Source organism: Conger conger, chromosome 10, assembly GCF_963514075.1.
Source record: "Conger conger chromosome 10, fConCon1.1, whole genome shotgun sequence".
Classification (NCBI taxonomy): domain Eukaryota; kingdom Metazoa; phylum Chordata; class Actinopteri; order Anguilliformes; family Congridae; genus Conger; species Conger conger.
In genome coordinates this window covers 7,090,820-7,114,200 of record NC_083769.1, presented here as the reverse complement: position 1 = coordinate 7,114,200, position 23,381 = coordinate 7,090,820, and the positions used below count along the sequence as shown (strand labels likewise).

Genomic DNA, 23,381 nt, shown 5'->3' with positions numbered 1-23,381 from the left:
AACTGAAACACCTCACAATCTGTTGTCCCCAAGGGCTCTACCGGATGCGGAGCAAAGATGTGTTTTGGAATGCGACTATTTACATGTGGAAACGTGAAAACATTCCTTATAACTAGAGTTATGTTGTTCTAGGAACAGCTATACTGGCTGGAGGTAGTGTGTGCGTATGCTTTTTGTGTGTTTGTGTGCAAACTGGAGCGTATGTGTGAGATGGTGAGAGAAAAGACAGACCCTGTAGGTCAGTATACAGTGTGTGTGTGTGTGTGTGTGTGTCAGATGTGGAAGAATATTCATTTAAAAAACTAGAATTAGAAATAGAATTGAAAGCAAACGAGAAAAAATGGAAAATATACCATCACAGTAGAAGAGTATTATTATGAATATGAAAATGGATGTTTCAAAATTGTCAGTAATAAACATGAATATCTGAAACCTGATAACGTCCCCATTTTGTTTTGACCGTAGAACAGTCCAATCACATTTTCATTTACACTCCAAATAACTTAATAATGCCTGCATTTCAACAAGCAATGCCATACAGATTGTATGAGGCTGTCTGTGACAAACAGTACATGCTGTATGTGTGTGCGTTTGTGTGTGCGACTGTATTCAATGCATGCATGTGTGATATGTGTGTGTATGTGTGTGTACGCATCTTCGTTTGTAGATTCAGTGCTCAGAACAGGCCCATACTTCTTGCCCATAAGTGCGTGGATGACATTCCACGTTAGCATGATGAAGGGGGCACATCTCTCAGCATCTGCCACCCGGTCTTTCTTTAGGGTAGTTACGGTACCGAGGGCGCACGGAGAGTGCAGAAGTGGTTGGTCGTCTTAGACACGGTCATCCTCACCCTGGGGAACGTGTGAATGTGAACCTCCATACTGAACATGGGCATCACATGTGTGGACATCATCATGTCTTTCTAAGGCTTACGCTGATGCCTGGCAGTGTAGCATATAATTCGTCCCAGTGTATATTTTTTCCGGGTACTGTTTTATACATTTGTGTAGCTAACCTGGGAATAAACCTTTGTAAAACAAACATACGGTATATCCTTCTTGTATGTGCAGGTACTGTATACTAGCTAACACATGACGCGTGTTAGCCAGTTGTCTATAGTTAGCTGTTAGATAATAGTAGATAGTAGATCTACCGCTAGACCTTGGTATACTTCAAAAAGTTATCTGGTCTTTTCATAAATTTGACATTTTCTTAAAAACATGGATCTGATTGGATATTGCTGAACGTCCCGCTTGTAGTTCTGTAGCAATTAGTTATTTGTCAGCGGAGAGAGGGAAATGCTCGGTAAAAATGATACAGTGGGTAGAATGACATGCTATGTCCATTGAGTTTCCCTGTGGATGACTTCAGGCTCCAGCATTCTGTTCTCCATTGACCTGCTTTACATGCCCAGCTTGAGAATTCATCATAAGCTGGTCTGGCTGGGCATGAGCTGGTCATGAAGCTGGTCTAGCTGGTCAACCAGCTAGTGCTCATAGCTTGTCTGAGCTGGCAGCTGGAGAGCTGAACTGGTCAACCAGCTAAACCATGTCAAACTGGGAGCTGGTCTGAATTGGTCAACTAGCTAAACCATGTCACCGATGCTCTCCTCTCTCCCCCGATGCTCTCCTCTCTCCTCTCTCCCCCGATGCTCTCCTCTCTCCTCTCTCCCCCGATGCTCTCCTCTCTCCTCTCCCCCCGATGCTCTCCTCTCTCCTCTCTCCCCCGATGCTCTCCTCTCTCCTCTCTCCCCGATGCTCTCCTCTCTCCTCTCTCCTCTCTCCCCCGATGCTCTCCTCTCTCCTCTCTCCCCGATGCTCTCCTCTCTCCTCTCTCCTCTCTCCCCCGATGCTCTCCTCTCTCCTCTCTCCCCCGATGCTCTCCTCTCTCCTCTCTCCCTGATGCTCTCCTCTCTCCCCGATGCTCTCCTCTCTCCTCTCTCCCCCGATGCTCTCCTCTCTCCTCTCTCCCCGATGCTCTCCTCTCTCCCCCGATGCTCTCCTCTCTCCTCTCTCCTCTCTCCCCCGATGCTCTCCTCTCTCCTCTCTCCCCTGATGCTCTCCTCTCTCCTCTCTCCCCCCGATGCTCTCCTCTCTCCCCCGATGCTCTCCTCTCTCCTCTCTCCCCGATGCTCTCCTCTCTCCTCTCTCCCCGATGCTCTCCTCTCCCCCCGATGCTCTCCTCTCTCCTCTCTCCTCTCTCCTCTCTCCCCGATGCTCTCCTCTCTCCCCCGATGCTCTCCTCTCTCCTCTCTCCCCCGATGCTCTCCTCTCTCCTCTCTCCCTGATGCTCTCCTCTCTCCCTGATGCTCTCCTCTCTCCTCTCTCCCCGATGCTCTCCTCTCTCCTCTCTCCCCGATGCTCTCCTCTCTCCTCTCTCCCCTGATGCTCTCCTCTCTCCCCCGATGCTCTCCTCTCTCCCTGATGCTCTCCTCTCTCCTCTCTCCCCTGATGCTCTCCTCTCTCCCAGGTACGCAGCGGCAGTGCAGGATGGCTCGCAGTACTTCGTCCTCCTCATCATCACGGACGGAGTCATATCGGACATGGCCCAGACCAAGGAGGCCATTGTGAATGTGAGTGCTGTCAGGACGATGCTAAACGGGAATGTGAAAAATGACCAGTCACGGTGTACCTCTGCTCCCTCTAAGCTGCGTCATCCTCGGAAATTTTAAATGCTACACACCATAATACAGCCTACAGTTAGTGCAGCTAATTTCCAGTTTAATTGGTTATGTGACTCATAATAGATTCTATTAAGATCAAATAAGTGTTGATAAAGAAACAAGTACAGCGCGAAATGTTTCATGTTTCCCCGTTTCAAAAATGTTTTTAATTGTATTTTTTAATTGTATTTTTTTATTATTTCGTTTTTAATTGTGCGGGTGCTGAAACCTCCCTCTTTATCGCATTTAAAAACGCATCCACCCAAGACAATGATGTCTGTCACACCTCCACCCGAGACAATGATGTCTGTCACACCTCCACCCGAGACAATGACGTCTCTCTTTAGCAGCGTACGGGCAGGAGGTCGGGAGTCTAATTGACTCATACGAGTCAGAGGCATATGAATGCGAACCTGCCCGCACTTTCATTTCCAGCGTTTTTGTGAACATCTGCGCGGCTGCTTGACACAAGCTGGTGTCTGCGCCAACCGTGGCTTCTCTCCCCTCGCCCCGCTCCCTTTTGGATGTCTCCGAAGCGGCCCTCTACCGGCTATGGGGCCCTGACTACACAGCAGACTGGATTTAAAGGGAATTTGCGACTGTTAGTCAAACTGTTACAACAGCCACACCTTCCTTTTAAGATCTTGTCTGCTGCTCTATCTCGCCCTGGCCAGGCTCTTCCCACAAGTTAAAGCTGTCTTTAGGTCTTCCAATGTGTGCTGCTGCTCTATCTCGCCCGGGCCAGGTTCTTCCCACAAGTTAAAAATGTTTTAACGTCTTCCACTGTTTGTTTGTCTGTGTTCCGTTCGTGGAGTATGGAAGATCGTATGTACAGGCAGAAGAAATGGTTGTTTAAATACTGCGGTGGTTTTTGTGTGCCGACATTCGCGATGGATCTATTCTGCTATTGTTACTGAAGCAGGCCGTAATAGTGTGGTGAAGTCAGGTTTTTCACATCCGCATACTTTTATTATTAGAAAATATACACATTTGCTGGATTCAATTAGTACTCTACCATAATCTCCTCTACAAATATTTGAATATTCAATCCAAATAAAGGGTTTTTTGGGCAGAAATGAGAAACTCATGTCCTAGTTACGAAGGTGTATAACTGCAGGATGGCAGCATTTGGAGCTCTGTAGTGATGTATTTATATTGGCTCCATTATTAAAGTTCCAACAGTTCAACAGAAGCCATAACTATACACGACCCCTCCAGGTTCTACAGTAAGATTTGTATTATTTATATTATGGTACACCAGAGAGCACGCAGGGAAATGGAGGCACAAACTGGATATGCAATTTCTACTTTTTTTCTATGATAGAAACACATTGTTAACATTTTTAAAAAATTCATTCAATAAAGCAACTGTTATTTGTACAACACTGTGTGCAGTGCCCAAGCTATCTTTGCTAGGTAGGGGCTTCCCAAACCTTTTTATCCAATCTCTAAAATAGATTTCCTCCTCACGTGTACCAGTGTTTGTTTTAGTCCTGGGGGTTGTTGTTGTTGTTCCTCATATTCCACCAGACAAAAAATAACTTTTCAGGTTATTAATTTCCAGAAAGCTACCTTAACCACACTCAGGTTCGACGACAGGTTTTAAAATGTTGGACGTTTTCCCCTCATAATGATTTTTTGGTCAGGGCTCATTAATAAAGATGAGTTTGATTTAATTCGCTGGCACGCACCAGAACGAGTTCGTATTTATTTTGGGGCTCACAGGCAAGGCTGTGTGAAAATTCCACGGGAAATTAATTGAACCGCCAAAGGGTTGCATAAGCACAGCTCCGGGCTGAACATCTTGTACCAGTGCCCCTGCATTTAAAGTGTAATTCCCATTTTCAAAAAAAGCCAACACTTTGCTTGCACTTTGCCCTGGGTGGCTGTCTTTAATCAAAGAAGCCCATAATTTGAACCTGTGTGTTCCGAAGCAGAATGTGAAGCTCATTTCGACCCCCCCCGGGTCTCGCCAAGCGTGCGCTAAGTAGCTAGCCGCTATGCATGCCGCAAATGCCCGATCAAAGGGCCTCCCTCTTTGATATGTCTACGAGAACAGAGCACCGGGGCTCTTGAATTCTCCTCACGTCTTGTGGAAGCTGTCCCCCTTAAAAACCATGCACTCACACCTATAAATTATGGAGCCAGATTTCCTCCGAGACCAAACGGTCGGACAGGCGGAATGGCTTTCCGCGATTCCCCTGTGTAATGAAAATTCAACTGTTGACCAGAGCATTCTTTCATTTCAGGGCAATCTTTGCAATCCCCATAGAGAAACTCATCATAGTAGCTCATATATCCGCACTTGCCAAAGATACACACACACACAAATACACACACACACATACACACACACTTTCAATAAAAAAAGGATACATACATATTTATTTAGAGGAGTTCCCTCAACTGTGCACATTTACTGAACAGGGAATAACCCAGTTTATTTTACATATTGGGTTATGCGGTAGCACATCCTAAGATGTCCTCCTGTCATGAATGCTTAATACTGTGCAGTGCCTTATAATATATAGCTAATGCTCGCAACTCGTGTTGACCGCAATCTTCTACGTAGTTCATACGCTAGCACGGTAATTGATAATTTTATCCGCTTTCAGTTTCTTGTTGTGTAATCCAGTGCGGGTTCTGTCAATAACTCAGAGTTACCCTGAGTACTTAATAGCAGGCATCAGCATAATTACACATGGGCATGAGTGGTAATGCAGTTTAGCGATGCAGCTAAGTATTAATATATTAATATATTAATAGAGGGGTAGCTCAAGCTGTATTACTTTGCCCCATAATGACTTTCATACCCGCAGTTAACACACACAAGGTGTGACTGCAAATTAATGAGGCATTGGGCTTTGTGTGATGAATGCCAATCAGCACATGGAAATGAGCATAGAACTTGCAGTGATGTAATAAGGTAAATAATGAAGTTTATTTGCCTATTCCACAGATGGCCTGAGGTTTTGTGTGTTTCGGACCTGGAGCAAATTATGTATTTAAAATACTGATGCTGATAAAATGTAAAAGAAAACTCATGTAAATCTCTGTGGGCTTCGAAGAAAACATATTACTGACCAAAAGTGCATATCAGAGGAGAGTTTTTGTGAAAATCGAATAGTATAGCTGTTAGAATTGTCAGTAAAGTGTAGAAAATAGGCTATATTTAAAGCATTTAATTGACCAAGGTCTAATATCTTTGTTTGGTTTGTGTGTGTGTGTGTGTGTGTGTGTGTGTGTCTGTGAGTGTGTGTGTGTGTGTGTGTGAGTGTGTGTCTGTGAGTGTGTGTGTGTGTATGTGTGTGTGAGTATGTATGTGTGTGTGAGTGTATGTGTGTGTGTATGTGTGTGTGAGTGTGTGTGTGTGTGAGTGTGTGTGTGTGAGTGTGTGTGTGTGTGTATGTGTGTGTGAGTGTGTGTGTGTGTGTATGTGTGTGTGAGTGTGTGTGTACAGTATACATACGCATTTGCTGGCATGTTACAGCTGCAGCATAATCAAAGTGTGTTTTCCCCTTCGCCCAGTTTTTGCCTTTTCAGGAACGCTGACCTACTTTCCTCCATCTCGGTCCCTTCCTTCCAGCCCCGCGCCTCACTCTCCCAGCGCCATTAGCAGGCATCCAGCTGCTATTAGACAGCCCGGTCCTCCTCCCTGGCCTGCGCTAGTCTCCGCGTGGTGTGGACTCTACGATTTATTCCAGAGAGTGTAACATTGATCAAGGCCAACAGCCACCCCCACTGTAGCCCCCACTGTAGCCTGCTCATTTCAAACACAGGCTGCCTCCCATTATCCTTCACTCCATTCTCCTTTACTCCACTCCTCCACTCCTCCCTCCTTTACTCCCCTCCTCCACCCTCCTTTACTCCACTCCTCCACTCCACCCTCCTTTACTCCACTCCTCCACTACCACTCCTCCACTCCACCCTCCTTTACTCCACTCCTCCACTCCTCCCTCCTTTACTCCACTCCCCCTCTCCTCCCTCCTTTACTCCACTCTTTCACTCCACCCTCCTGTACTCCACTCCTCCACTCCACCCTCCTTTACTCCACTCCTCCACTCCACCCTCCTTTACTCCACTCCTCCACTCCTCCCTCCTTTACTCCACTCCACCCTTCTTTACTCCACTCCCCCACTACCACTCCTCTACTCCCCCCTCCTTTACTCCACTCCTCCACTCCAGCAGAAGTATGCGGAGCAAAGGAGTGGAGTCAGCCAGTGGAACAAAGGCGTGAACAAGGGGGAGTGAAAAATTGCCATCTCTGCTTTCTGGATCAGGACAGTGCCAGATTGTGTGGGGTGGGTTTTCATAGTACGTGGGCGTGAGCATGATGAAGTCACCCAGAAACGTGAAAAGACTTCCGCTGAAACATCGTGTACTACGCCGGGGAGTGGAGGGGGGTGGAGTTGAAGCCGTTTTGTTTGTGTACTTTGATAATGGGACAGTGGGAGGGAGGGAGTCCACAAAGAAAGGCTTCAGTACGAAGTGGAGGAGGGTGGTAATGCAGTGGAGGAGTTGGCATTTTCCGAATAATGGGACGCACCTAGAGGCTCCGGTGGTGCTGGAATGGTACTGGGGACACACACTCGCCGAGCACTTTATTAGGAACTTTATTTTACGTTATTACACCTACTTATTCATGCGATTATCTAATCAGCCAATTGTGTGGCAGCAGTGCAATGCATACAATCATGTACATACAGGTCAGGAGCTTCAGTTAATGTTCACATTAATCATCAGAATGTGGAAAATTTTTATCTAAGTGATTATGACTGTGGAATGAATGTTGGTGGCAGACGGTGGGTTTCAGTATCTCAGAAACTGCTGATCTCCTGGGATTTTCATGCACACTAGTCTCTAGAGTTTGCTAAGAATGGTGCAAAAAAAACAAAAAACAAAACAAGTGAGCAGCAGTTCTGCAGACAGAAACGCCTTGTTAATGAGAGATGTCAGAGGAGAATGGCCAAACTGGTCGAAGCTGACAGGAAGGTGACAGTAACGGAAATAACCACACATTACAACAATGGTATGCAGAAGAGCATCTCTGAACACACAATGCATCATAACTCTTAAGCGGATCGGCTACAGCAGTAGAAGTCGAAAAAGTAAGTCTAATAAATACCTGATAAAGTGCTCGGTGAGTGTAGGTAGTACTGTTTGCGCTTGAGATAGTTATGACGTGTTACATGCCCCTGTGTTGGAGCCTCTGTGTGACTGTGGCTGGTTCCTGCAGGTGCAGCCAATTGGCGAATTAAGCTAATTGCCAATTATGTGCAGCTGTGTTCACCTGGCCAAAAATAAAACTGGCAGCCTCTGCAGTGAGGGAGAGATTTACTGTTGGAAAAGTTTTTTTAGTCTCTTTTTTAGGTCTCTGTGCTCTACTAAGCGTTAAGTGTTTTGTTTCCTCTGGTTTTGCAAGTTTCTTTTTCTTCTTTTTGAGCACCTTTTTAGATAGTTTAGGTCAGAGTAGGGAAGTTTACTGATGGAAGACTCACTCCTTTTTGTTTTATCAGAAAGTTAGGGATGTATTTCTTTTTTGTGTGTTGAGTTTAGTGCCCAGAGCATCAGCCAACTTGCTCATAGTAATATATTTATATAATTATATAATAATATTTTCCCTTTTTCCTTTTTTTTTTTCTTCATTTGTTTGTATTGTGATTTAGACATTTTCTGTTTGGTGGCGATTTGTTTGAGTTGGAGTCCGTTGTGTTCCCTGTGGTATGTGGGAGAGAAGTTGGCCGTAACGCAGAACAGCACTCTTTGTTGTGGTGGATTATGTCCTGAATTGACTGCCTCCCGCTAGCGTAGGTCCGCTGCATCACTCTGGCATCAATCCGTGTGATGCACGGCGGCGTTGTACACACCCGTCACAGTGGACGCGTTTCAGAGGAGGGAAGAAAACAAAACGCTCCAATTAAGCCACTTCGGGGGAAATTATCCTCTAAACTGCTAAAAAAAAAAGGCAATCAAGCCGAACAAATGGAAACAAATGTTACTGATTAAGGCGTTGTGTTGGCAGTCCATTCACTGTATCTGATGGAACTCCTGAATACAGAACACAGTGCTCAGGATCCTCCATTTTGATTTGAAAACGTAACCAATAGCTCAAACCTCTAAGTGGAGAGGCTACAGCAGCAGAAGACCAATATCTTTATTTATGTAGCATTTATCAAGCATATACAGCACAAAATGCTTTATAGAGGTAAAAACATAATTAAAAATCAAGCATACACAGCACAAAGGCAAAGTAAAAACATAATTAAAAGACATCTAGGGAAAGACAAACATGGTAAAATGTAAGAATAAAAAATTAGACCTTCATTAAAGTAATCCAATAAAAATTTAAGGTGTGATTTAAAAGAGAACACTGACTCAGCAGATCGAACCATAGCAAGAAGGCTGTTCCAGAAACAGAAAAGGGTCGATAGCCTTCGGTTTTCAGCCTATTTCAGCCAGATGAGCTAAGAGAGCCAATAGTGTCTGAGCAGATGAGCTAAGAGAGCCAATAGTGTCTGAGCGGATGACCTGAGAGAGCCAGCAGTGTCGGAGCAGATGAGCTATGAGAGCCAGCAGTGTCTGAACAGATGAGCTAAGAGAGCCAGCAGTGTCGGAACAGATGAGCTAAGAGAGCCAATAGTGTCTGAACAGATGACCTAAGAGAGCCAATAGTGTCTGAGCGGATGACCTAAGGGGCCTCAGCGGCTGGTAGGGAACTAACAGTTCAGTAATGTATTCTGGTACCCGGCCATGCAAAGCTTTGTAAGTAATTAGTACAATTTTAAAATCAACTCTAAAAGTCACTGGAAGCCAGTGCAGTGAAGCCAAAACTGGGGTAATGTGTGAAGTCCATCCTGTCCTAGTCAGTGGTCTTGCTGCTGTATTTTGTATGACTTGAAGACGAGCCAGAGATTATACAGAGCATTACAATAATCTAGTCTTGAAGAAATAAAAGCATGCAAGACTTTCTCAGTAGGACAGGTCTTATTTTTGCAATATTTCTTAGTAGGTGATTGCAGGACTGAACTGTTTTGTTTGCGTGTTGTGTGAAGTTTGGGTCGGAAATCACTCCTAGATACACTTTCTAGATACAAATTTTATATTAGGAGAAAAAGATCAGAGGGTTAGTCGGATTTGAGAAACAACCAGCACAGGGCCAATAACTAGGACTTTAGCCTTGTCTTAATTTAACTGGAGGAGTACTTATTTGACCCAAGGATAACATATAAATTGAGAACAAGATCGGCCCAAGAATTGAGCCATGGAGAACAGCTCACATAACTGGTGCAGAGGAAGACACATAATCACAAATGTTTCAGAGTTAATGATGCCTGAACGAAAAGAATGACCACTATTTTTACGAGGCATAGGAAGCTCTACATCAAATAAAACACTCTGGTGATCGGAGACACAAACATCTTTAACTTCAAAGTAAGTTAGGCTTACGCCAAATGTAATAAATACCTAATAAAGTGCTCACTGAGTGTATATGATTACATTACATTATTGGCATTTGGCAGATGCTGTTATCCAGAGTGACATACAGTTGATTAGACTAAGCAGGAGACAATCCTCCCCTGGAGCAATGCAGGGTTAAGGGCCTTGCTCAAGTGCCCAACGGCTGTACGGATCTTATTGTGGCTACACCAGGATGGCCACCATGATTATATATACTGTAATATATACTCTGCTATGTGTACATTTTAAAGGCAACACTTTTTGTCCCTTGTAGATTTTGTCCCTTGTAGAAATGATATCCTTCTCTTTCTCTATAGATGGTAACAGGGAATTTTAGGAAAATCTCGTTTTCTAGGAAGTGGATGGAAAAAAACTTTGGTGTGAAAATGCTTGGTGTGAAAAAACAATAATTTAATACATTTTTCAGAATATATACTTTAAGAATTTCAGTTCCAATCCCAATTGAAGCAGCTCCACCGAAATCCCAAGGGGTTTTGGCGTTGGTTGAGAAAATGGAAAAAGTTGTGAAAATTTTGAAGGGTTTTAATTGGGGCTCAAAGCAGTCGTATGGCCGTCATTTTGATTGGTTGAAAAGGTGTAAGAGCGCCATATGGGATTTTACGGTCGTTACACTTGAGTGCCTTAGGCCTGAAAGGGTTAAAGGAACCGCTTGGCCGCTGGATCACATTAAGATGCAGACACTGCACTGCAGCCCTGCAGGACCGGAGTCTGACCCCTGCCTGACCCCTGCCTTAGGGAAGCTCGCCACGTCTCTATTTCACCGCCCCCCCGTCCCACTGCTGAGGGAGAGCCGCAACGCAATTACAGGCGCGGCCCCCGTGGCCTCGCGTCCGTCCCGCCGAAAGGATTACCCGCCACGGCCCATTAGCGACGTAAATGTCACCCGCCGTAATTACGGGGCTTAGCTCCTCTGCATCCCCGTCCGCACAAGGGATAACAACGGCATCTTAAAGCTCTCCTTGAACCGCACGGGAGAATGCCGTCAAACTAGCTCATCTGGGGGGGGAGTGAAAGCGATAGACCCAGAACAAAGGATGGTGTTCCGCCGCTAATCCGTTTGATACGGCTTCATGTGGTTGATAAGCAAACGGACCGGCAGTCTGAGTGTTCGACTCCAGGCTTCACGCGGTAGATAAGCAAACGGACCGGCAGTCTGAGTGTTTGACTGGAGGCTTCATGTGGTTGATAAGCAAACGGACCGGCAGTCTGAGTGTTCGACTCCAGGCTTCACGCGGTAGATAAGCAAACGGACCGGCAGTCTGAGTGTTTGACTGGAGGCTTCATGCGGTAGATAAGCAAATGGACCGGCAGTCTGAGTGTTCGACTCCAGGCTTCATGCGGTAGATAAGCAAACGGACCGGCAGTCTGAGTGTTTGACTGGAGGCTTCATGTGGTAGATAAGCAAACGGACCGGCAGTCTGAGTGTTCGACTCCAGGCTTCACGCGGTAGATAAGCAAACGGACCGGCAGTCTGAGTGTTCGACTCCAGGCTTCATGCGGTAGATAAGCAAACAGACCGGCAGTCTGAGTGTTTGACTCCAGGCTTCATGCGGTAGATAAGCAAACGGACCGGCAGTCTGAGTGTTCGACTCCAGGCTTCACGCGGTTGATAAGCAAATGGACCGGCAGTCTGAGTGTTTGACTCCAGGCTTCGCTCTCTTGAACTTTTGGCTCAACCCTACTGGCCTGTCTGTTAAGATGTGGCTGCGTTTTGCTCAAATAAATGTGTCATAAAAGTGTGTCTTCAAGCTACAGCACATGAATTGACAGTTGCGAGCTCCGGGAGTTGTCACCTGTAAGGAATGACTGTGCTGTGACTGTTTGGCGCTTCAAAGTCATGTTTGAAGCGGTCGCGGAGGCCCCGGCCTACTTCAGCGGGCCTCAGAGAATGGTACTTTTTTTTTTTTCGTTTCATGATTATGGGAAATCTGGGCTGCCAGTCACTGTGGGAGTCATGCAAAAAATTCAGAGAGGCTGAATAATGAATTGTAATGCTTTATTTTACAGCCCGTTTATTACCTAGTATTTACTGGGTAAGTAAACAGCTACTTGTGTAATTATTAGCTAATTACTTTGATTTCTATTTGTAAGTACTATGTAAGTACATTATGCATCCTGTTTCATAGTAGTTACCTAACCTGATATTACCTGGTAATAAAGACTTGAACTTAATATCATCTGGTTTTTACCCAGTATGCACGAGGTAATTAAAGGGGTGTAAAATACAGCATTAGTTCATTACTGTTTGGGGTTTGTGGAATGGCTCTTCTGTGCAGATGCTGGTAGGTGCTGTGAGGTGTGGTCCTTTTTGGAGGGACGGGACAGGGGGACTGATTCTCACCCGCTCAGTCTGATAAATCCCCTCATATAGCTGCATTCAACAACAACATTCGTTTTGTTCACCATTGGTTAGGGTAGGCTACTGCTTTTTCTGTAACTTATCATAACTTAAAGTCTACCATTCGGCACAAATATTTAGTAGTTACTGTTCACTGTTAAAGTTCAACTAGTTTGTGTGGTGCAACCCATTTTGATTTACCAATGGGTAAAGCCTGATTTAGTAAACACCCATGTTATAACTAGCCTATGTTTGAACACAACCGGCCTCTGGAGCCATGCAAAGTGTTTTACGATACTGATGTGATCTGAACGGGTGTGCAAATGACATTACTTAAGCAATAGCTCATGACAAGCGGTGGTGTATTGTGATTTTATCACGGCTATGGGGAGTTTCTCAGACCGAAGATCAGCACAGCGAAGTGCTAGCTCTGATAAAATCACAATGTACAGTACCACTGCCTGGTCCACTGCTCATCTTCCCTCAGTACTCATGGAACAAGTGAGTTAGCTTGATGCATTTGTCACTAAACTCAAAATGCATGATTAAAACAGCATCATGGAGTTTGTCAGAGATTGGTGGTTTCATGTGGCCATAGATTCAGTTCTTCTGGCACATCTCAACATCGGAACACAATGGATGAATTGTACAGTGTCAACATGTTTGATTTGGGTTAAAACATGTTTGCTTATTAATGTTGCAAGCTGTGTATTCCATATTGCAGTATTGCATTTCAATGTTGCATTGAAAAACTTTGACAGTTTTCCATGCATTTTAAATGTTACGCATACGTTATGAGGAGGACAGCAACTTAAATATTTATTTGAGATCTTACCAAGGGTAGATGCATAGTGGAAAAGAGCTTTTATTTAGTATTATAACTGTAATTATAACTATTCACTAAACTACCTTAAACTATCATTAAAATTGTGCATCTTGAGTGTTGCGTTGATTGGGATACAATGTTTAAGGGCATATGCTATTCAGTTAAACCAAAGCATACAGTGCAGTCTGTATGTATTTTGGACAGTGAAAAACTTTTTGTTGTGTGTGCTCTGTACTCCAGCAAACAAACAGTTGAAATAAAACAATCACTATGTGGTTAAAGGGCAAAACTTTCAGCTTTAATTTGGGGGGTTCACATCCATATTCATATTCCTTTTTGTACCATCTCCCCCCGATTTAAGGGACCAAAAGTAATTGGACAAATTAGCACAAATAAAGTAATCATATACAAGTTAGTGTGAGATGAATAGACAAATGATTATACCATGGGCTGCGTCGAATAGCAGCAAACATTTTGCCTTTTTTTGATTAACATTTTGTTTGCGCAGAAAACGCATAGCTTAGCATAACAATTTTAAATTATTTGTACAACCCTGGTAATTTTATAAATATATGACTGAACATGTCTTATATTGGTGTATATGCTTATTGTATGTGTATCAGTATTGTATGTTTACACATTCCCCAGTACTGAACTGAAGGAGGGTGTGGGAGGGGCTGGTGAGGTATGAGTGATGGGTGCCATGGCAACTGTGATTAGGCCCCCATCCCCCGCTTGCCACTCCCATTCTGAATCGGATCTGTTCTGGTTGCCTAGGAAGCAGTGCAGTGTCTCCACCTGGATCTGTTACAACCGTGCTGCCCCTACACCTCAAGAACCAAAAGCCAATCCTCCATAGAGCTGGAAGAACAATATATCCCACAACTCACAGCAAACCCAGTCCAGAACCACACCCCATGCCCAGTTAATTGTCCTTAATTGAAAGTCATTAATTGAAAGTATTTGTTCTTCTTCAGCACAAACATTTTGGTAGGGTCAGCGTTCACCACCATTTATTTTTAAAGAAAAGAATATCGGACTGCTGCATTTGTAGGTTTATTTTGAGGTCAGGAACGCGATTTGTTGAAGCCAGCCGACAGACCTCCTCGATTCTTTCACTTTCTTACGGGTGCTGACTGACAAATGACTGCATTCAGTTCTTATTCAGTTCTTTAGTTGATTTATTTTGGAATGCACTTGCAGCAAAGTGAGATGAGAATGGTTATTGAATCCAGACTGGTCTCAAAAGCTGCGGGGGCGATACAGCTGTACTCATGTCAGATTGTCTAGACTTGTGTGGGAGTTCTGCTTTATTTTTCTTTCTTTTATTCCACTTCCACTGCTTACAAACCATTTCACTGAAAATCTGCTTTTGACAGGTGTGCAGGTTTAATACTCTCACAATAACAGAAGGGGGTGGAGTTCCACAGAATCATCCACTTCTGATTGCAGTGTGATGTAGAAGTCTTGTCAATCAATGGGTTTCTAAACGGTTTCTGAAACCACAGATCCAATAGACCTAGTCGTCCATGCTCTCTACTTCTTAATTACAGGGTGTTTCGGATCAGTAACAGAGTTTTCAGTGCTGTATTAAGGATCTCGGTCAAATGCACGATTGCTTTGGATTCAATACTTGTCTATGCTTTACTGAACTTGTCGGCTGTATTGGAACCTTTGAAATGGCGACCTGTAGCGTAGTGGTTAAGGTAAATGACTGGAACTCGCAAGGTTGTTGGTTCGATCCCCGGTGTAGCCACAAGAAGATTGTCTGCGCCAAATGCCATTAATGTAATGTAAAAATACTCTCAAAAAGTGCAACCCCCACTTTCTGGTTGGCTCAATTGCACCAGCTAAGCTCAATCAAGCACAGAAACGTATTTGCATCCAAAGCAATTATGTATTTGACCCAGGCCTCCTGTATTACATCTGGGAGCACAGTGTCACCCTAGGACCGGACCCTGAATGATTTCTGTGAAGATGCAACAGAGCGGCGTATCCGGTTGATCCGTCTGTGTGTCTGTCTGTTGCTGTTGAATCCCACACACAGACGCCACAGGCTGAGCAGCCCCTCTCCATCAAGGGATTACTAATTCATCTCCATGCTTCCTTATCCTCCGTCATGTGACCGGGGCATATAAATTGTTCATATCTCCTTTGCACACTAAAATGTGACAACGACCGAAAAGCAATGCATTACGTACTGAGTGGAGGATGGGGGCTTCGTTACTATAGTATATCAGACGCCGGGCATACTCCATTTAGCATGCAATTGTGCATTTGTGTCTTGGGTGCATATATTAAAGTGAATTTATGCATCAGCGATTGCTAGATTTGGTTAAATCATTTGCGGTTTGGGAGCTAGTGACAGCAGCAGTGTGGGACCACCGTTCTCTCCTGGTTGTCTGTTTCAGAACGGCATCGCGGGATCAATGAGACGCGGCTCCTTTCTTTTCACAAGGCTGACAGCAGCCGCGTCAGCCTTCGTCTCCTGTACTTAATGGATGTTGTTTCTCTCTTCCCCTCAGGCAGCTAAGCTCCCGATGTCGATCATCATCGTGGGAGTCGGCCAGGCCGAATTCGACGGTAAGAGCAGATGGTCTACTCCCGTGTTCCTCAACCCCGCTCCCGGGGACCCGCTCCGTACCAACCCATGGATCAATCCCGCTTGTTAAAAATCATTTTTAAATTCTACCCTTCTTCTTTATTTACATTTTTTTTTAAACACAGTGCTTGTTTGTCCATTTGCTTTCAGGAAACTCGATTCAAATTACACGGATGCTTTTAGGTTTCCACTCTCGCAGCAAACAGGACTCAACTTTCTTCACCTGTCAGTTGGTAATTGAATCCATAAAAAATTGAACCTTTTTAAAAACCTATTATGCTGCACAACAACCTTCTTAGACTGAATGACATTCCTGGGATTTGAATATGCAAAAATCTGGCTTTGAAGGGGTAAAAAGCCTAATTAAAACAATTAATGTCTAATTATAAACAATTATCCGCTCAGTACTATGCAGAGCTTGTTACTATGGTTGGTACAAAAACCATCATATACAGTGGGTTCCCAGGACCAGGGTTGGTTACCACTGTTCTACATTATCTCGACACAGTCTGCCTTTGCCTGACCTAATGCACTTGGACAGTTGGTACAATGTGTGTTCTTTTGGCTCCGTATTCACATTGGTTTTCAAATGAAACGATAAATGTGAGTTTAAAGTGCAGTGATTCATTTGAGAGTATTTACATCCATATCGGGTGATGCATGTAGGAATTCTACAGTAGCCCCCCCCCCTCCCCCCCCCCCCCATTTCAGGGGACCAAAATTAATTGGACGGTGGACTTCTCAGTTGCTTCTGAATAGTAAGGTTCAATTCAATTGCTTCCTTAGTGCAGGTAGAAGAAAGCTTTCCATATATAGTCTCAGTTCTAGGCTTTTTATTGCCTTTGGACTCAAGAGTTGCACCAGTGATAGTCGTTGTGGGTGTTATTGTTTCATTTCAATTCCAATGTGCTGGCCTACAGAGCCAAAATAACTTAAATTGTACCAACTGTCAAAATACATACGGACTGCACTGTTCATTTGGGCCTTTAGCAGACATTCTTACCGAAAGAAACTTACACAGACTATTCAAGCAGCTGAATGTTTTACTGAAAAGACTGTAAAGTAGGTTCCTTGCTCAAGGCTACAGTGGCAGTTAACTGCAACCTCTGAGTTCTAAGTCTAGTTCCCAAGCCATTGTGCAGCACCAGTTCTCTCACTGTGTTGCTGGAGTCCTTGGCCTTTGCCCAGAGCAGACATTTGTGTGTTCCGGTTCAAGAAAAGTATGACGACCCCAGCTTTGAATTCACGCTCACAGTGAAGTTTTTGTTTTGTTAATGGCCGCCCCTGAGTCATGTCCTCTCTGGTAACTTCTGCAAAAAGCTTTTCCACTTCAAATGACCCAGAATTCATACTTGCATTAAAGCTCTTCCTGCAGGCCTTGGAACAGATGACTAAGTAGCTGAATGCCTTCAGTGTGTACCCATCTTCATTGGGTACTTACTTTTTTTATTGGCATTATTGAAGAGAGAACAACATGTGAAAACAGTGACGTTTTTATTAGATCTCATCTTCTGTCATCGCAGACCTTTGTCCAACAGTTGCTTCCCCTTGGTTTCCCCAACGTTCAGTACATTGTGACCTAGTGCTGGGGCACTGTGACACGGGATGAAGGCACAAGACAAACTCAAGGAAGAGGGTTGGTTGTCCACCTTTTATTCGCTATCTTCAGGGAAACCAAGGACAGGCATTTGCAAAATTATGAGAGGCGCCACTTACAAAAAGGCATACGAAATATGATTCAAAAATACCCAGTGGACACATGCTGGCAATTCAGTTATAACAATTTTGTTATTTAGCTGAAGACTTTTATCTAAAGCAATTTACATTGGATGAGACTAAGTAGGGGACAATCCCCCCTGGAGCAATGCGGGGTTAAGGGACCGACAGCTGTGCGGATCTCATGGTGTCTATACCGGGGTTGGAACAACCAAACTTCCGGGTACCTTAGCCACAGGCTACAGGCAAACAAACAGCCAAACAAAAAAGAAAAAAAGAAAAAGAAAAAAGGGTCTCCCCCTTTAGGCCCGAAAGCAAGGCCTTTTACAGAGGCCCCAGTGCAGGTAATGGGTACCGGCTGGGGTGACTGGGGCAGCAGCTGATGCCCAGCTTTAGCATGGAGGCACCACTGCCCATGGACCTGCAGCCCTTCTGTGTGTCAGAACCACAGAGATGCTGAGCGGACAGCACGCCTACGGCACGCAAGAGCAGCCCTTTACTCCCTCCTCTAGCCCCTTCTGAAGCCAAAACATACTTATCATTACGTGCACATTATATACATTACACATTACATCACAAAATACACCCCACGTATTTTTTAATTGTATCACAACATACACCACCCAAAGACATTATGTTGTATTTATCACAATTTATACCGCAGCATATTCCTTGATCATAGACATATACACTTCATAACATATACATGATCATAGCAATAGGTTATTATTGGGCTTGGGAGATAAGAGCAGTCGTCTGGCAGTTGGAGGGTCGCCCTGTGTGTGTCGAAGTGTCCCTGAGCAAGACGCCTATCCCCCAATTGCTCCTGACGAGCTGGTTGGTGCCTTGCATGGCAGCCAATTGCCGTTGGTGTGTGAGTGTGTGTGAATGGGTGGATGAGAAACATCAATTGTACAGCACTTTGAATAAAGGCACTATTTAAATTCAGACCATTTACCATATTATAACTTAAACATTATCACAAAATATAATTCTTTAATACTGTGAATTGAATGCAGACATTCCACAATCCGCTCTGATGTTGAACATTGCTCTTTTTTCTGGGTTTGAACCAGACTGACACATTGTTGTAATTATACCCTCAGTTGATGCATTGGGACAAGTGGGGGGGTGGTGGGGGGTTGACTAAAAAGGTCTGGAGTGGGGAGAGTTCGGTGAGAGTGACTGGGGTTAATTGGCGGGTACAGAGTCATTATCGATGCCAAACCATCCAGATAATAAACGGATGTCAACCCATCAGCGGCGCGCCTCGAATGCTTTCCGTGACGCGAATTCAGAGCGCCCATTCACAGCTGCTGCGGGGAATTTAGCGTTTTTCCGGAAAATCTGAGGCTGCTCAGGAGCGGTTTCTCGGACCTCCTGCTCTCTCCGGTCCTGCGCTGGTGTTTTCCACTCGTATGTTAAAGATGAGGCCAAGACACGACACAGCTGAATTTGAAATATTTTAACTGTTGGTAAATATTGAGATGTTGCCAATATTTGAAAACCACTCCTGCAGATCACTGAGGAATTTGAATAAAACCAGCAGAAACGTACAACTTATATGAAAGGCTAATTTTATTCTGAATGTTGGTTAAAAAGAAACTTCACTTTTAGAATTGTCAGTTGTCTGCAGAAGTGTTACAATGGTATCTCAATTGTAAAAGCATTTCAAACAATTGTTTCAGTTGTTTGGTCTGTTTCTGAGTTGTTTGGTCTGTTAGAGGTCAAAGGTCACTGTCGGGGCGTCTGCCTCTCGGGTTGCCGATAGTAACGGTGTTCTGTGTTTTTTAGCCATGGTGGAGCTGGATGGTGATGACGTGAGGATCTCCTCTCGAGGAAAGCTGGCAGAACGAGACATCGTCCAGGTGAATTTTCCAAGTGACAGCTGGGTTAGCCATTACGGGCAGACGACCGGTATAAATCCATGGAGCGCTTACTACTAGCTGACTGAGAATGACTTCTAAATGAATGAGGTTGTAAAAATGAAGCATTGCAGGCGTGCCACGAAAGTGCCTTATTGGGTCGATGGAGGCATGAATATATATGATATCTATTCTTTGCTCTTAGTGTTTGCAGGTTCAAGATGCTAGAGTAATGCAAGAGTCACCTTTACTGTAATAAAACTTTATGTTTTTAATGTTTTGTGTAAAAAAATTATTTTCCAAAAAAATCTTATGGCATTTTCATAACAAAATTCTTAGCACCTGTAAAATATACAGTATTGGCCTGTTGGGCTGTGTACTGCTTACAAGTATTATTTGCCCTGCAATCTTCATTTAATTTATTAATTAATTTAAAGGTGCAATAGGTAATTTTGGACTTCTAATGGTCAAGAGATGAATTGCAGCAACAAACACCCTCAAACCACAACACTGTTTATCCCACCCCATCTCTGTGAATGTGCTGACATTGAAGCCCCTCCCCCACGTCATTGGCTGTGGCAATTAGAACCAATGTTCAACCAATGAGCTTGAATTATTGTGCAGCTGTACAATATTTTGGTAGTTTTGAGTGTCAGACTATAAACACAGGCAGAGGGTGAGTCAACATGTCAGTGAGCCTTTTTCAATGATAGGAAGGGATTTACCATGGTCTTGTAGCAATGTTTTAACACTAAAATATTACCTATTGTACATTTAAATGCTCCTCCAGAGGAGTAAAACACAGACAAGAAGACTGTTCTGTGTTACAATAACAAGTTGTAACAATAGCGTTACAATAGTGTTACACTCTTTTGCAACACTATTTTTTCAGAGAACAGAGTGTAACCGGGAAATTAGCATATACACTCACTGATCACTTTATTAGGAAGACCTGTTTGTTAATGCAAATATTTAATCAGCCAATCATACGGTAGGAACTAAATGCATGCTGACGTGGTCAAGATGTTCTGCTGTTTTTAGACCAAATGTCAGAATGGGGAATAAATGTGATCTAAGTGACTTTGACCGTGGAATGATTGTTAGTGCCAGGCAGGGTGGATTGATTCTCTCAGAAACTCCTGATCTCCTGGGATTTTCACGCACAAGAGTCTCTAGAGTTTGCAGATAAATGGTGCGAAAAACAAAAACATCCAGTGAGCAGCAGTTGTGCGGTGCAGAAACGCATGGTTAATGAGAGAGGTCAGAGGAGAATGGCCAGACTGGTCAAAGCTGACAGGAAGGTGACAGTAATGCAAATAACCACACATTATAACAGTGGTATGCAGAAGAGCATCTCTGAACACGCAACGCTTCAAACCTCTAAGTGGATAGGCCACAGCAGCAGAAGACCTATACATCTTAAAAATAAGTCTAATGAATACCTAATAAAGTGCTCACTGGAGTGTAATTTCTCCTAAAATGGACAGAACAAAAACATTTCATAATTTCAGGTGGTACCTTTCAAATTATTTAGTCATCCCAGGTGTCAAATGATATTAAAGTCTTGAAATTACAGACCTGTTAGTAAAGGAGGTTCCCAGCTGGGAGCTTTTCAGCTCTTAGACAAATAAACTGGCCTATTCCAGCTTTTCATATCTACCGCCTGTAACCCTGCCGGTCTTTTTATGGCCGCTTTTTGGAACACTAATTCCGCAAATAATACTTAGATTTCCCGAGGGCAACGTTGTGCAGTGTTTTCTTGTTTTTCCGGGACCACCATTGAAGTAAATGGGGGAGAAAGAGAACAGAACATCACAGCGAAACGGTGGCAGAAGGGCCGATTATTCCGATCCCAGGGGCCCTTGTTCCTGTCTCAGAAGGGCCAGTATGCCTGCAGGCTTTTTATCTTTCCCAGCGTCCAATTCAGCTTGACTGAAGACATGCCGTAACTTAACAGACTGTACTCACGTAGCCTATATTTACTTGTGAACTCGGCTTGATGTTCATAGCTGTTCATAATGGATAACTGATGCTTTTGTGAATAGTACCTTATCTGACCTGTGTTCTGAAGTTGCTCAATCACCTTCAATGAACTTACTGTATGTCGCTCTGGATTAAAGCTTCTGCCAAATAAGACAATGATCCATTGTGTCTAGTGTTTTAGTGCCAGGCTAGGACCACAGCGTGCACCCTTTCTCGGGTAAAGTCTCTCCCTTTCTTTGGCCTCCAGTCATGCTAAATCACATATCCCCTCAGTGAATAAACCACCTGTGTGTGTGCTGACACATCCCCGGCCGGGTCCTACAGGATCAACACATGCAAATCGACTGTGCGGTTCAACACGAGCGTCAATAGAACGAGCATCGAGAAGCGACAGGCAAGCGGCAGGAAGTCACTGGGTATTGATGGGAATCGGATCCGCGCGGTGTCCAAGCGGTGTCATTAGCATCCACGCAGTGTCATCAGGAACCGGGTTGGCAGAGAACTCAGGCGCTTTATGGATTCGAGTTCATTAGTTCAACAACGAGGATCATTTCACGACTTGACAACAATGCGATTGTGTGCCCTACGGTGTCCTTGGTAGAATGGTCTTTAGATACTGAGTACTGTACGTATCACTTTCACTCGACTGAAAAAGGGACGGCCGAGCTCTGCGCCCTTCTCACTGTATTCACATCGTCATGTCGTTCTTGTTCCTCTGTTGTTACCTGACATTATTACCTTGTTCCTGCCTGGTGCTGTGGCCTTGGTTTTTCCTTACATTGTGTTGTTATTGTGTCACCTTGTGCAGTTACGTTGTTCTTACGCGTTACCTTATTTCATCACCTTGTTATTATTGTGTTACTATATATTGCTGCCGTGTTCTTATTGTATCATCGTTACCTTGTTCTTATTTGGTTATCTTGCTGTTACTGTACCTTCTTCTTATGTTGATATATTGTTGCTATTTTGTTCTTATTTGTTATCTTGTTATTACCTTGTTATAATTGTGTGTATAATATGTTGTTAACTTGTTCATATTGTGTATTTTTCTATTGCTATCTTGTTGTTACTTTGTTCAGTGATGCTTTATTTTACAACCTGTTAATTACCTAATATTTACTGTGTGAGTAAGAGGTACTTATGAGGAAACTTTTTTTTTCAGAGGTAAGTACTGTAAAACATATTTAGTACTTAATGACTTTGTTTCACAGTACTTACCACTGAGGTCAACAGAGTTACCTGATAATTACACTAGTAGCTGTGTACTTACCCTGTAACTACTAGTAATTAACGGGCTGTGACATAAAGCGTTATCCTTCGTCCTTTTGTTTTCAGTTTGTTGATACCGCGCGTTGACTGCTGTCCTTGTTCACCCTGCAGTTTGTTCCGTTTCGGGATTACATGGACCGGACCGGGAACCACGTGCTGAGCATGGCGCGTCTGGCTAAGGATGTCCTTGCGGAGATTCCGGACCAGTTCATCTCCTACATGAAGTCCCGCGGGATCAAGCCCAACCCGGCCCCACCGCCCTACACGCCCCCAGGACACACCATGCACACACAGATTTAAGCCAACGTACCGTGACCGGCAACAGGGAGGGACCAGGGCTGCAACGGAGGGGGGGGGGGGGGGGGGGAGGGGGGGGGCGGAAAAACGACCTTTGAACTTACCACAGAATAATAAAAAAACAAAGTTCCCGCCAACTTGAACCCATCCACACTGGCCAGACCTAAAACATCCAAAGGCACAGTTTTCTGTTTCTAACGGTCATTTTTGTTTTTCTCAGTTGAAAAGAGACAAAAAAAAAGAGGCTTGACAGGTGGCCGGATCGAGAGATGCGACGACCTCGGAGAGGAGAGGTGGTTTTCGGGTTTCCTTTCCTGCGTGAAGAAGAGAGGAGAAGAGGA

The 23,381-nt window shown here is 44.1% G+C and overlaps 1 protein-coding gene across 3 annotated transcripts in view; it reads left to right on the top strand.

The window, feature by feature from the left end:
- Nucleotides 1-23,043, top strand: part of cpne5a (copine Va) — a 188,974-nt gene extending 165,931 nt beyond the window's left edge. For 2 of the 3 annotated variants that reach the window (XM_061257277.1, XM_061257280.1), the window contains 4 exons: nt 2,473-2,575; nt 15,834-15,891; nt 19,421-19,494; nt 22,855-23,043. In XM_061257277.1, coding sequence (XP_061113261.1) covers nt 2,473-2,575; nt 15,834-15,891; nt 19,421-19,494; nt 22,855-23,043 — 424 coding nt within the window. Of the gene's footprint in view, nt 1-2,472; nt 2,585-15,833; nt 15,892-19,420; nt 19,495-22,854 lie in introns of all 3 variants that reach the window. The other variant, XM_061257278.1, reaches the window with a different exon arrangement.
- Nucleotides 23,044-23,381: the final 338 nt, after the last annotated feature.